The 15,316-nt window shown below is 30.4% G+C and overlaps 1 protein-coding gene and 1 pseudogene across 1 annotated transcript; both read left to right on the top strand.

Moving 5' to 3' along the window:
* The first annotated feature begins 8,043 nt into the window (after positions 1-8,043).
* LOC125866590 (delta(12)-fatty-acid desaturase FAD2-like) lies at positions 8,044-9,401 on the top strand. The gene has a single exon (XM_049546866.1). It carries the CDS (start codon positions 8,071-8,073, stop codon positions 9,220-9,222), a length of 1,152 nt encoding a protein of 383 aa, XP_049402823.1. The 5' UTR covers positions 8,044-8,070; the 3' UTR covers positions 9,223-9,401.
* Positions 9,402-12,367: 2,966 nt separating this feature from the next.
* Positions 12,368-13,575, top strand: LOC125866606 (uncharacterized; annotated as a pseudogene).
* Positions 13,576-15,316: the final 1,741 nt, after the last annotated feature.

Below are 15,316 nucleotides of genomic sequence, written 5' to 3'. Positions count from 1 at the left end.
ACAACTAGTCACCAATGTGAATCTGATCTAAATTATAAGATATATCAACACACATGCATCCTAGCGAGAATATAAGAACATGTCATGCAATTATTGAAAGATAAATATTTTGTCACGTACATATGATAATTCACGAGATACACTTGGACCTAGTTGACGTATTTAATTAGTTGATCAATAAATAAGTTTGTGTATCAAGTTAATAGTTGGGGTTAAGTTTAACCGTATGTATATGTATTTTGAAATTCTGAAACTTCTACAAACTTATTTAGGACAAACAAAGTGGTTTAATACCTACCTAGTACATGTTGATAAAAAAAAAAAAAAAACCTTCCTAGTACAAGTACTTTTTAAATTTAGTAACTATCATTTGGGTCATTATTATATATTTCTATTGGATATACAGTAAGGTTTTTTTGATTTAATAATGTATAGTTGAAGATTGATGTTAAATTATTATTCATTAATAAATTAGTATTTGGTTGATATCACGATATGGTATCGTGAGATGGAATCAGTGTTTGAACATGCGATTTTACGCTGATTCCATATCATGAGAGGTGATACCATATTCTCCAAAAACCATGATATGGAATTATATGGTGATTCCATATCATGATTTGAGATATTTTAATACAATAATTGATCCATGAGTTTATAATTTTGTTAAAACAGCCCCACATTTATATCTACTAACTATTTGTTTCATATGTAAATAAAATTTATAATCACATCATTACTTTTTAAAATTTATTATTGTCACCGACATAAAATTTATTATTCTCACCAACATATAGTCACTTTAACTCACACCTCACAAGAAAGCATAAGATTAGAGTACCTACAAAAGTCACCGTCTTTCGTCAACAGAGAGAAGAAAACTTCGATTGTGGATGAGGAAGAAAGGAAGGAAGAGTGAGGGCAAAATCTACTGAGAAAGTTAGGAATGAAATTTTGTTGAAGAAAAAGTGAAAAATTAGGGCTAATGGTTAATGAATTTAGGGCGGATGGATTTTCACATTAATTGGGTTGGATTTTACTAATGGGTCGGATTTTATTAATGGGTCTTCACATTGGTTGGGTCAGATATAATACAAAATAGAAAATAATGTTTTTATTATAATAAAAGTATATACACATGGAGTCCTTGTAGGCGCCACATAAACTAATAAAAATGGTGACATGATAAGTTAACTGTATAAGGGCAAATATGTACCCAAAGTTGGATGGTAAGGACAAATATATCAAAAAAGTATGACGAAGGATAAATATGATCATTTTCCGTTTTTTATTTGGTAGGATTGTGCTGCGATTGATGAAACATATATAGAATGGGAGGTTCCTACAGCGGTGCAACAAGCATATCATAATCGCAAAGGAAGAACATCACAAAATGTCTTATGTGCTTGTGATTTTGATATGCAATTTACCTTTGTTGTTACTGGTTGGGAAGGTACTGCACATGATAGTAAAGTACTTGAAAATGCACTTGTTGAACCAACGTCACAATTTCCATTTTCGCCACATGGTAACTTTAAATTACATCCTTAGAATAAATATTATTTATTTACACAAAGTTGTCTCATTTACGTCACATATGCTTTTAGTAATTCTTTATAAAATATTTTTTGGTAGATAAATATTATGTTGTTGATGCTGGTTTTCGAAACACAAAAGGATTTTCAACTCCATACAAAGGACTACGCTATCCTTTGCAAGATTACCGAGGAAGTGAAAGAGAGCCTCAAAATGCCAAAGAACTATTTAATTATAGGCATTCATCTCTGTGCAATGTGATTGAACAGACTTTTGGAGCTTGGAAAAATAAATTTTGAATGCTGAAACAAGGCATGAACCATTATGATATTGATACACAAGTGAAAATTGTTATAGCTTGTGCAGTGTTACATAATTATTTGCGAGAATACCAAAGTAGTGATGAAATATTTATGGTCTATGATCATGAAGATATAGTTGCGGAGGATATTGACCAACAAATGGCTCACAGTAACAATGTTGGTTCGTCTTCTCGGTCACATGATCGAGAAATGCAAGTTCAACGTGAGAAATTGTACGTACTATGTGGGAGAATTATATTAAAGACTAGTACACTACAATTTATGTTCAATTTTTTTTATTAAATTAAAGTTAGATGAAACAATTACTTAAGTGGAGAACAAATAACTTTGTACTAATTTATTATGCGATTTTATAATTTTTTGTTTATTTGATCAGATTGAATAAACAATTGGGGCTATTTTAATAGTTTTACAACTTATGAGATTTTTATGTTTATGAGAAAATATACAACACAAAAATTCCATATCGCATGTCCAAACAAACCTTCAATTTCATCTCATGATTCCATATCATGATACCATATCATGATTCCATATCATGATACCATATCGCATGACCAAACGTGACCTAAGTGCACGAATAGTCAAGCACGTGGTCTCTAATTTTGTTCAATGCTACGTTAACTACTTTATCAAAATTTAGGACTATGTAAGTGTACTAATTTATTAAATAATTATATGTATATCATTGTCTACCAATAGTCAAAATGTGTGAATTAATTAAAAGAAATATAATTAGAACAAATAAAAGATAAAAGTGAGAATACATTAATTAGTCATAATTGAACGATGAAAAATTTGTATGAGAAATAATACATGTCATGAATTTATTACTAAATTTAATGAATATATTTTATTTTAAAATTTAACCATATATACCTTCGCAGAACATTAAATTGAAATCTCCTATACATGTTCCTATTTATTTTTTTAAAAATAGTTTTTAACTTGATGAATTTTGAAAGAAGGGAATTGCACTTTATACATAGTGTATTTATCTTTTTAATTTTAATTAGTAATAAGGTAGAGGTCGTCAAGTCTGCCACTCCTCGTGCTCAATTTCAGTCAAATGTCTCCAATATAACTAATTCCTTAAAATAGATGTTAGTCAAAGTGAAAGTTGAGAAAATACTATTTCTCTAATTATTTCTATTTTTTTTATGTGGACGCACGATATAATAGAAGATCAACAAATAAGAAGATATCAAGAAAAACAGATTGATACAACTAAAAGACATGTATTTGGATTATTCATGCTTATTCTTTAACTTTCTCTTTGGACTTGTACAAATGAGTAATTGATATGTTGTGATATATGACCCTCAATAAGTAAATAATTTGATATTTAGAAAATACTGAATACCAAATGGTTATAATGTCTCATACCCAACCCAAACTCGAATACCATAATTCTAAAATTTTACTCCCGATACCATACCAAATAACCAAAAAAATTTATTCGATTCATTAATTCGATTTTCGATATTTTATACCCGACCCTACTCATAATTGGTTGAGTCCAAATATATCATTTTACTTTTCCAATCGGACTACTCCTAAAAGTCCATTCTTTTTTGTATTGTATGAATTGAGGGAAATTAAAGTTACCTTATTTTCTCTTCTTAAGTATTAATTTTTTTTACTATAAAGTATTCACAAGAAAACTTAAGATTTCAAAATTAAAGTAACCTCTTTTTTTCAACTTTGTCATCCTAAGTTTGTCCCATATAAAATGAACTTTCTTTAGATTTTGAAAATTCTCAGTTTGTGTCTTTGTGATATAGTATTAATTATAATGATGTTATTGTCGTTATTGATTGTTGATCGGCATCCAACATCTCCCCTTTCCAAATATATTTGATATTTGAGGTTAAGGTTCGTTCGATAGGGGAGATGTTGTCAATGATGTCCGTCACGAATCTGAGATTGGGTCATGACGCCTTAATTAAGTCTAATATCTACTAAGTGCCTATAGTCTCTTCATAGGTACGTAGAATGTTAACGTTACCTAACATTCTTCATTCTAATACTTGTCTCATGTTGAGTCATGCAACTATGTTGTTCTTGAGAATCGAACTCATAACCTTAACTCTGATACCACTTGTTAGAATCAAATGGTTACCATCTTTATTTACAAGTGAAGTTTACTAACTCTACCTAAACTGAACGGACCTAAGGCTCTTATCACTTTTTCCTGTTAATAAGCTATACTCCATCCTGTCCATTATTTATGAGCTATACTTACCCCTTAACTAAATTATGGTAAATGAAACTTTAATTTGTTTTTTTTAAAATAAAATAAATCAAATGGCACTTTCAACGTAAAAACGTTTAATTAGTTTCCGTAATCTTACGCAATATCCTTCTCCCAATTTTATAATTGGCACAATTACTTTTTTGTTTAATCTTTAGTCAATATAGTCGACTAGCTACTGGAAAATGTATTTTTAAGGTATTACAATTTATATGTAGTAGGTGCCAACAATATCAAATAATTATGCTAAACAACTAGTCACTAGCGTGAATCGATCGATCGATCTTAATTATAAGATATATCAACACACATTCTAACAAGAATATAATAACATATCATGCAATTATTGGAAGACAAATATTTTGTCATGTCTTGTCTGATAATTCACGAGATATATCTGTATCAAGTTGACGTATTTAATTAGCTGATCAATGAATAAGTTTGTGTATATTGGGGTTAAGTTTAACCGTATGTCTATGTATTTTTAAATTTTGTAACTTGCACAAATTAAACTTATTTAGGACAAAGTGGTTTAATATCTACCTAGTACATGTTGATTAAAGAAAAGAAGAAAAAACCCTCCTAGTACAAGTACTTTAAATTTAGTAACTATCATTTGGGCCATTATTATATTTTTATTGGATATACAGTAATGTTTATTTGATTTACTTTAATGTATAGTTGTAGATTGATATTCAATTATTATTCATTACTCCCTCTGTCCACTTTTATTTGTCATGTTGCACTTTTCGAAAGTCAATTTGACTAATTTTTAAAGTTAAATTAGATTACGTTAATTCGATATTTCTTTTTAAAAAATTAGATATTCAAAAACTATACGAAAAATACTATAAGTTGCAATTTTTTGCATATCANTTGAATTATTAGTTTGCCATTATATACAATTTTCCCTATTTTTATTGGATATACAGTAATGTTTATTTGATTTTCTTTAATGTATAGTTGTAGATTGATATTAAATTATTATTCATTAATAAATTAGTATTTGGTTGCTATTTGAGTCACCCACTTTAAGTGCACGAATAGTCAAGCACGTGGAATTTTGTTCAAAATTTAGGACTATGTAGTCCTAAATTATATATGCAAGAGTACAAGAATCTAAGTTGGCACTATCGTACCTCGTGAACTGTAAATTCTTAAGAACAACTTGTATCAAATGACAGAATTAAAATTTTCATTAAACACACAATATATCAGATTATGACGGAAAATTATGAATACTATAACAAATTCCTAAAGACTAAAAAAATTTAAAAATTATCCCTAAATCTTATCCACCACCCTAACTTAATGACTAAGAAATAGCTTAAATAGAAAATCGAAAACCACCAATAGTACAATATCATTATCTTAAAACTATGAGCCAAAATCACTAGTTAATAAAATATCTGTGTATGAAACTTATCTATATTTGAATGAATTTCTAGAATGTGCAAAATATCAAAATGAATATTAACAAATATAACGAATAAAATGAAATGAACGTAACTAATGATATGTAAAAAATGTAATTTAACAGAAACAATGATTTAATCAAAATGAACAAATATTTGAACGTAGTCAACCGACTGTGACAAAAAATAATGTAATTAAAATTAATTGATAAAAAATCCTGAAATTTTGACAAATAAAGATAAATATCAATAAACTTATTTAAAATTATAAAAGATGTATTTTGAACTATTGAATAAATAAAACTTAATGATTACGAATTTTGAAAATATTAGGTATATTGGATGTTAACAACCGCAACCCATGCCGGTAATCTGTACTTAATTACATTCTTAAATAACTCTAGCCACCTTGTCAGTTTATTGATCTGCCATTATTAAAGTTGGAGGCCTTATAATGTATTAAGAAAATTAATAATTATGTACAAAAAAATTGCATCATTAATTTGTTCCTTGTTCGTTTTCTATTTTAATTTCCAGAATAGTCATGTACGCGTATAATTAACTTATACAATAATCCATTTTATTTTTTCCAATTGCGATGTAGTATATATACATGGATGAAATTGCCAGGAAAATGGCTCCACCATCAAAACCAACCGTTTTTCTCACTATGAATTACTAAAAAATTTGTGTTATAGATTATGAATCCCCCTCTCATTTCCATTTAACCAGATCACTAAAAAAAAATATATGGTGGAAAACAAATTCTCAAGAGAAATTTTCTATTTTTTTTCTATGAAAACATTGTTATTTTTTCTTTTCTCACCTATTAAATCAAAATATACATGGAAATAGATTAAATTTACCGGGTTTGGATCCAGCCCAGTGGGAATCTCCTCCAATGCCTCCAGTAGGCCTTTAAATTTATTACACGTGTCTACTTATATATTTAATGGACTAGATTAATTTACTAACCAAAGCCTTTAACTACAGTTAGACTACTGTTTTGTTGTGCAACATAATAGAAGCGTGGTTGAGGTAAAGAAATCGGAAAGACAGTGAGGAGATCAATGGTAGTGGTTGAAAATGGCCTTGCTCCGCTCAGCAGCAACACAATTGTATCAATTGGCGCTAATTCAGCATCGTATAAGCTGCTCTTTTGAAATTTAATTTGAATCCCTAAAATTTCATAACCCAGATACATATATCCATTTCAGAATAGACTTAATTAGGGCGGTTCATGGTTCGGTTTGGATATATTGATTATTGGTCAAAATTAAAACCAAACCAATCTAGTTGATTTTTTAAATATCTAAAACCAAACAAAATGAAAAAAATAACCGTCAATTTGGTTATTGATGGTTTGGTTCGGTTTTTCTGGTTTTTTCAGTTTGAAAGTAATAAATTTTTTAGGACATACGTATCTTGATGTACAAACACCTAGTACATGAACAATCTACTGAAAAACTATTGTTGGTTCAATTAAGCAATAAAACAATACTAAAGTTATCATTACACGAACAAAGTGATTCAATTAAGAGAAGGTGTAACTATCTTATGAAATGTATGGTAGGTAAAGACTAATGTAATGAATTTTGATGGACTTGGACTTATGATTGTAATAGATGGGCTAAAATTTTAAGTGTTGTGCTTGAGAAAATGGTAAAGTTAAAGACTTAAATTACTTAAAATTTAACAAAATATTTATATTTTATTTATGAATAATATATAAATAATTATAACATTTATATATATAATTTATCGGTTCGATTTGGTTATTTTTTAGTAAAACCAAAATCAAACCAAATAGTATCGGTTTTTCAAATCTTAAAACCAAATCAAACCAAATATCGGTTTTTTAAATCGGTTTGGTTCGAATTGTGGTTCGATTTGCTTTTTTAACCATAACCATGAACAACCCTAGACTTAATTATACTCCCTCCTTCCACTTTTATTTGTCATATTGCACTTTTCAAAAGTCAATTTGATTAATTTTCAAAGTTAAATTAGATTACATTAATTGATATTTTAAATAATTTAAAAACTATATGAAAAGTACTATAAATCGCAATTTTCAAAGTTAAATTATATTACATTAATCGACAATTAATTGGCAAGTGTGTGCATGGATTGGTCAAAAGAGGATGGCTAGTGGCTCCCATGTATAGCCATTATATATACACACAATATTTTCACTAAGTGAGAAACCCCTCATCAGAGTTAAGGCATCTCATCTCTTTTTCTTAAACAAAATTAAAGAGTAAGTCTACAAGAATTGTCTCTTTTGATCTTGGCTTTAATTTAGATTAAGCGCTTATCATTATATCAAAAACTATGAACCTTAATATTTTCTTTTCCTTATGAAACATTTATGTTTGATTTGCCATGGTTGAATTGTTCTAAGTTCTGTTTAATACATTTCATATTTACTTAATGCTTAATTGTTTTATATTATAACTATATATAATAGTAAACCAACATTAATTTGAGTTAAACTTAATTGATGCAGATTTTAGGATTGATCAAGAGACAGGAGAATACCATGGGAGCTGGTGGAAATATGTCTACTCCAACAACTAAAAATGAACAAAAGAAAAATCATCTCCAAAGAGTTCCATCTTCAAAGCCCCCTTTTACACTTGGCGATGTCAAGAAGGCCATTCCACCTCACTGCTTCCAACGATCTCTAATTCGCTCCTTCTCTTATCTTATTCAAGATCTCATACTTGTCTCCATCTTCTATTATATTGCCAACACTTACTTCCACCTCCTTCCATCCCCATTAACTTACCTTGCATGGCCTGCTTATTGGATCGCGCAAGGTTGTGTTTCCACTGGAATATGGGTCATTGGCCATGAATGTGGTCATCATGGCTTTAGTGATTACCAATGGGTAGATGACACTGTTGGTCTTATCTTCCACTCTGCACTTTTAACACCATACTTTGCATGGAAACATAGTCATCGTCGTCATCATGCCAACACTGGTTCCCTTGAGAATGATGAAGTTTACATACCTAGGTTTAAATCCAAACTAAGATGGTACTACAAATACTTGAACAATCCATTAGGACGAGTATTCGTACTTGCCTTCACCCTCACTTTTGCCTGGCCTTTATACTTGATGTTCAATATTTCAGGCAAAAAATATGAACGTTTTACATGTCACTACGATCCAAATAGCCCATTATATTCTAATCGCGAGAGAATGCAAATCTACATTTCAGATGCAGGTGTGATTGCAACTACTTATGTATTATACCGCCTTGCTATGAAACAAGGGCTAACTTGGGTTCTATGCATCTATGGAGTGCCTCTCCTAATTGTGAATGGATTTATAGTGCTGATCACTCTTATGCACCACACTCATGCTTCATTGCCACATTATGATTCATCAGAGTGGGATTATCTAAGAGGAGCTTTAGCTACGGTAGATAGAGACTATGGTATACTAAATAAGGTGTTCCATAATGTTACAGATACTCATGTTTTGCATCATATATTCTCATACATATCACATTACCATGCAATGGAGGCGACCAACGCTATTAAACCATTGCTAGGAGATTACTACCAAGTTGATGATACACCAATTATAAAGGCAATGTGGAGGGATACAAAGGAGTGCATCTATGTGGAAAAGGATGAAGGATCTCAAGGTAGAGGTGTTTATTGGTATAAAAACAAGCTTTGAAAGTAGAATACCAATTACTTGGAATTGGTTAAATGTTTTAACCTAATTAAGAAGGTGCAAGTATTTTGAATAATTGTGTGTTTTTGTTGTATTTTATTGTTAAATGTTGGTTTTAGTTGTTACTATTGTATTGTTAAATCCGTCATTATGCAATAAAATAAATATCTACTTATATGTAACAATTAATTATATTTTTTTTTTGAAAAAAACACAAATTTCTGATGGAAAGTTTCGAGGGAGGCAGACAGTCAGAAATCTCATATTTCTGACCATGCATGCAAATCCAATAGTAGGCTACGTCATAAGTGTACAAATTACTTCTTACATAAATTGCTTATATCTATAGTACTTAGTCAAAATGTGTGGGTTCATTAAAATATTATAAACTAAGTAGTAATTAGAACAAATCCATATTGACGTATTTCATGATTTATTACTAGGAAAATTCAGCCACATGATTGTACTATTTTCATTTAAAATTATCACAATCATATTTTTAGCGAACTCTAATAAAAAAAATTATTGTGTTAATTACTTCTTCATATTATGAGTTATCTTAACTAGTGAAAATTTTAACTCATATATATATATACATATGGCCGCTTTTATTTTCTACTAACGTATACTAATTTATTTTCAGATTTATATCTACTATTTTTATTTAACGAATAAATTTGGCTAGCTTAGTCGACCACCAAAAGGTTGTAATGGGGTAAATGAAATATTTTCGTCCTTAATCAGAGGCCTCAGTCAAATAAATTTGACTATTTAATAGAAAACGCTTCTCTGCATCGCAAGAATCTGGAGTATTAGTCAAACCAATAATTAAGTTATGAATACCATATGGTTATTCCTTTTTTAAAAAGAGTTGGCCAGACCTCTTGTTCTCTATTTTTTCTATGAAGAAGAGAGAACTCTCTAGCTTAGATAAGGCTAAAAGAAGGTATCTTTTAAACTTCTCTATTTTTACCAAAAGTATTTCTTTCTTGTTCTATTTACAAATTAATTATTTTTTGCAGATTTTGACAAAACTCTCAACGGATTCTTCGCGTTGCTCTAACACAAGGGCTAACATGGGTGATATGCATCTATGGGGTGCCCCTCCTAATTATGAATGGCTTTGTAGTGTTAATAACTTTGTTACACCACACTCACCCTTCATTGCCACATTATGATTCATCAGAGTGGGATTGGCTAAGAGGAGCTCTAGCTACGGTATAGACATATGTGAAAATGTTTTATACAGTGGAGTTTATTGGCTTTGATTTTGTATAGACATACATTTGAATTCCTATACATTTTGCTGATGTTATAGAATGACAAAAAGTCCCACATCGGTGGTTAATGAGATGGGTGGACTCCTTATAAGGCTTGGGCAATCCTCCCTTTGAGCTAGCTTTTGGGGTGTGAGTTAGGCCTAAGACCTAATTTAACATGGTATCAGAGTAGGGCCCGTCTCACCCGATGTTGGGGCCCCCAAAATCAAAAATTGTCCACGCACCAGATGCTAAGCACTGGGCGTGAGGTGGGGTGTTATAGAATGACAAAAAGTCTCACATCGGTGGTTAATGAGATGGGTGGACTCCTTATAAGGCTTGGGCAATCCTCCCTTTGAGCTAGCTTTTGGGGTGTGAGTTATGCCTAAGACCTAATTTAACAGCTAAAAAATAGAATGTTTGTTTCCTTATTGACGATGACTTTTAGTTTTCTTAGTACTTTTCTTGTTAATGTATCGGTTATTGTCTTAGTGACAATGGCTTTGTCATTAAAAATATTCATTTGTCTATTGGTTATGTACTCTCCTTTTTCTTAGTATTCTCTACATGTATAATGTTGGTTTTCTATCGAGAGTAATTTTCTCTCGCTAGGATATTAATTTAAGGTGGTAATTTATCACTATAATTTATCGAACACTAGGCGGAAAATTGAAAGAAAAATTATCACTGTTATTTATTTGTTTTATCCTTTTTTGTTCACTTGATTTTCACAAGAAAAATCCAATAAAACATGGTTATGCGCACAAACGTAGCTTATTAAGTATATTTTATTATTATGCATAGATCTAATTGGAATCTAAAGGTCACAATTATTAGGGGTCCAGACACCGACCATGGAAACAACAACGTGACTATCTGGGGTTTATTAAATATTGCTAATAATTATTTACATAATAAAACAAAGATTCTAATGGATAAAGTTTTAATAATGATGAAACATGAAACTGGAATCTAATACTAGGAAGAAAAAACATTCACCGACAATACTAGGAATATATATAAATTTTGTCCCCAGATCAATAAAATGACAAAGGCCATATGTATAGTTATTTCTCCTAATCCTATTACTTGTATCAATAATTGTATATGGTCATGATCCAAATTAAATGATTGAAATTACCTACCAGTATTTAGTACGTATTTACCAATGATTGGCTTATTTTATTCATTCAATAGTTGCACATCTTGACAAACTAACCAGGTGAGAGTTATTTAAGAAAATTAGCAAAGCAGATTTCACTAATGGCCTCATTACTAAGAATCAGATACGACAAAGTTATTTAATTAATACATATCGTCGATTACAGATCTAGAGGTGCTTGTATTTTTGTATATTGGACTAGCTACATGAAATGGTCCAAATATACACACAATTTATAGTGCATAAAGTAGTCAATTAAGCACATTGCCTCTAAATTTTTTGTTCAATACTACGTTAACAATTTTGTCTAAATTAAATCTAGTGTATTAATAATTACTTCTTAAATAATTATATCCCTTGTGTATAGTTGGTTTATTTATAAAATGCGTGAATTAATAATTATAGGATTATAAATCAAGTTGTAATTAGAACAAATTATTGATGTATTTCAAGATTTATAATTAGGAAAATTCAACCACATGATTGTATTTAAACTAATTACAATAATCACAACTAGTAATATTATATTGTATGTTTACTTTTTTAATATTTTGAACTGTTATGAAAATTTTGATTCTGTCACTCTATAATATAATTTGATACAAGTTGTTCTTAAGGATTTACGGTTCACGAGGTACGATAGTGCTAATTAGGCTGGCCAACTTAGATTCTTGAACCCTGCATATATAACTCTCACTATTGCATTATTTCAGCATAATATTTAAATTGAACAATGGAGCCATGGAAAGACCTGACTGGGAAAGTAGTGATGGTGACAGGGGCCTCCTCGGGAATCGGGCTAGAATTCTGTCTCGACTTAGCAAAAGCCGGTTGCAGGATCATTGCTGCAGCCCGTCGTGTTGACAGGCTGACAAATCTCTGCAACCAGATTAATTCGGAGGGCTTGGCCCCGCGTGCATTCGCCCTCGAGCTTGATGTCATGGCTAATGGTGCTACTATTGAGGCCGCGGTAAAAATAGCTTGGGACGCCTTTGGACGTATCGATGTCTTGGTTAACAATGCCGGTGTTAGAGGTAATATATATAGTGGAACATAACATTGCTAACTAACGTACATATATGTTGATTTATAGTATGAATTCCTGTTTCCGCTACTACTGATAATAATAGGAAATTGGCTAATTTATATTGATAGTGTGAGCTCTTCACTCAAATTGTCAGAGGAAGAGTGGGAACATACCTTTAAGACAAATCTAAGAGGGGCATGGTTAGTGTCAAAATATGTTTGTAGACATATGCGCGATGCTAAACAGGGTGGAGGATCTGTTATTAATATAACTTCAATAGCTGCTCTAAATCGAGTAATTAATAGTACCAGGGACTCTTGCTTACGCTTCTTCAAAGATGGCTCTTGACATGGTCACTAAGGTACGTTAATTAATTTCTATAGACTTAAAGATGAATGTATGTTGAGATGACTTGTTATTAGCTCTCTTCCACATAGATATTTCACTATGTGTGTTGAGTCAGTATTTTTAGTTTATAGATTATGATAAATCTACTTGATGATCGAATTGCAGATAATTGCTCTTGAATTAGGAGTAGACAAGATCAAAGTGAACTCAATATCACCAGGAATATTCAAATCTGAGATAACAGAGAACCTTTTTCAACAAAAATGGTTACATAAATTTCTTTATAAAACCCTCCCTCAGAGATATATTGGAACCACAGATCCAGCTTTAACATCAGTAATTCGATATTTGATTCATGATTCTTCTAAATATGTAACGGGCAATGCTCTCATTGTCGATGGTGGAGGTACCTTACCAGGTGTTCCCATTTTCTCATCATTGTAAAAGATGAAGTAATAATTTAGTATTGTATAACCCACGTCCACAAGGTGAAAGTTCAGATAGTCAATCAACTGAACTACTAAGATTTTTCTCATTGTATTAGTCATACTATTGTTCAATTCTCCAAGTGATCAAAATGTATGTCAAATTTTATTTTATTTTCTTAACAATTTTTCCTTGTTAGCAGGGGTATTATATATCACGTCAATGGTTTATTTCGCAATCACATCAGTGAAAAGTCCTTGAGTATATCAAAAGATTTTTGTACATAAAATGTTACTATAAGACACTTTATAAGCTAAAAATTTGGATATGCTTTGTGAGTGGTTTGCAAGCATTCATCACGTAGGTAAATAAGCTAATTACATTAAATATATTATATGAAATTAGTTTATGCATAATATACATCAATATAAATTTAAACTTGATCTCAATTGGTAGGTAAGGTCTTTAATTTTAAGAGTGAATATGTAGTCATCAACTCAACGTGTATCAATTGAACACTTCAACTTCTTCTCACTATGACTCATGAACATCCGACACCAACATGACACATAAATAACATTTTTTTCCCAAGTGAAATCTCCTAATAATATATGAAAATGTGAAAAAGTGTTTTCGATCTCAGCACACATATTTAATTTATTCGGAGCTATTAGAGCGGGATCCACTTTTGGAGGAATATGAATCGAAGCAATAACAAGAATATTTCTAGAACATTTTTCACAATCCTTGGAGAGATAGTTCACTAATAGATGGAGGGATAAGTCATTCGACTCATTCACATCCAGGATCATCAATGTTTAGAATCTATATTATGCAAGGAGATATTGCTTTTGCTAATTCGAATTGAAGGGTGATATAAAATTGGTCTATTTCCGGCTTCATATTTTGGAAGTGTACTCTAAATGATCATTTGAATTTGTAAGTTGAAGTGTTCTACTAATACAGTGGAAATGAGTTGAGTTTATCTAAATGTGCACTCTTAAAATTAAAATATTTACTTGTCAGCTGAGGTAAAATTTGAATGTATGCTACCTATTATAATTTAAATAGTAAACTATATAAATGATGAGTACCTAAAGCAAATTGCAAATAGTTTAAGGAGTATTATTTTTTTCCATCTACATGATACCTAATGTTTTAATAATACATGTACTATTACTTAAATATATGTTTGTTATTATTAATATCGAAACCAATGTACCTAATGTACTAGGGAATAAAATAGCAAGCAAATACTATTTTATTAAGGTATAAACTTAATATCAATCCTATATTTAACTATAGTACACTATACCAAATGACCCTTATTATATGAGTCCGGAGCCTAAAGGGTAAAAAAAATTGTCAAAAATTCCAAAAGGGTACATCACTTTTTATTCTAGCCAAAAGGGCAAAATCGCTGCATCAGCAGCGATTTTCCTCTGACAAAAAGGACGAAATAGCAGAGATTTCGTGTAAAAAATTTTTTTAATTTTTTTTAATTAAAAATCACTGCCACAGCAGCGATTTTGTGAAAAAAAAAAAAAAAAAAAAATTTATTAAAAATCGCTGCCACAGCAGCGATTTTGTTAAATTTTGTTTTTATTATTATTATTAAAAATCGCTGCCATTGTAAAAAAAAAAAAAAAAAAATTGTTGTGGCAGCGATTTTAAGTCAGAATTTTTTTTTTCCTTACACATCGCTGCAGGGGCAGCGTTTTTCATGCCGAGTGCTATTATTTTCATGCCTATTATTACTTATTAATAATATAAAAATGATAAACAAGACGACAGTATACTCAATAAAATTGTTGAAGCATGAGGAAAATTGAATTATATATCATAAATAATAATAAAAGAATATTAAATTTTTTT

Source organism: Solanum stenotomum, chromosome 6 (genome assembly GCF_019186545.1).
Source record: "Solanum stenotomum isolate F172 chromosome 6, ASM1918654v1, whole genome shotgun sequence".
In the NCBI taxonomy this organism is placed as follows: Eukaryota; Viridiplantae; Streptophyta; class Magnoliopsida; order Solanales; family Solanaceae; genus Solanum; species Solanum stenotomum.
This window is presented reverse-complemented; position numbering and strand designations above follow the sequence as displayed.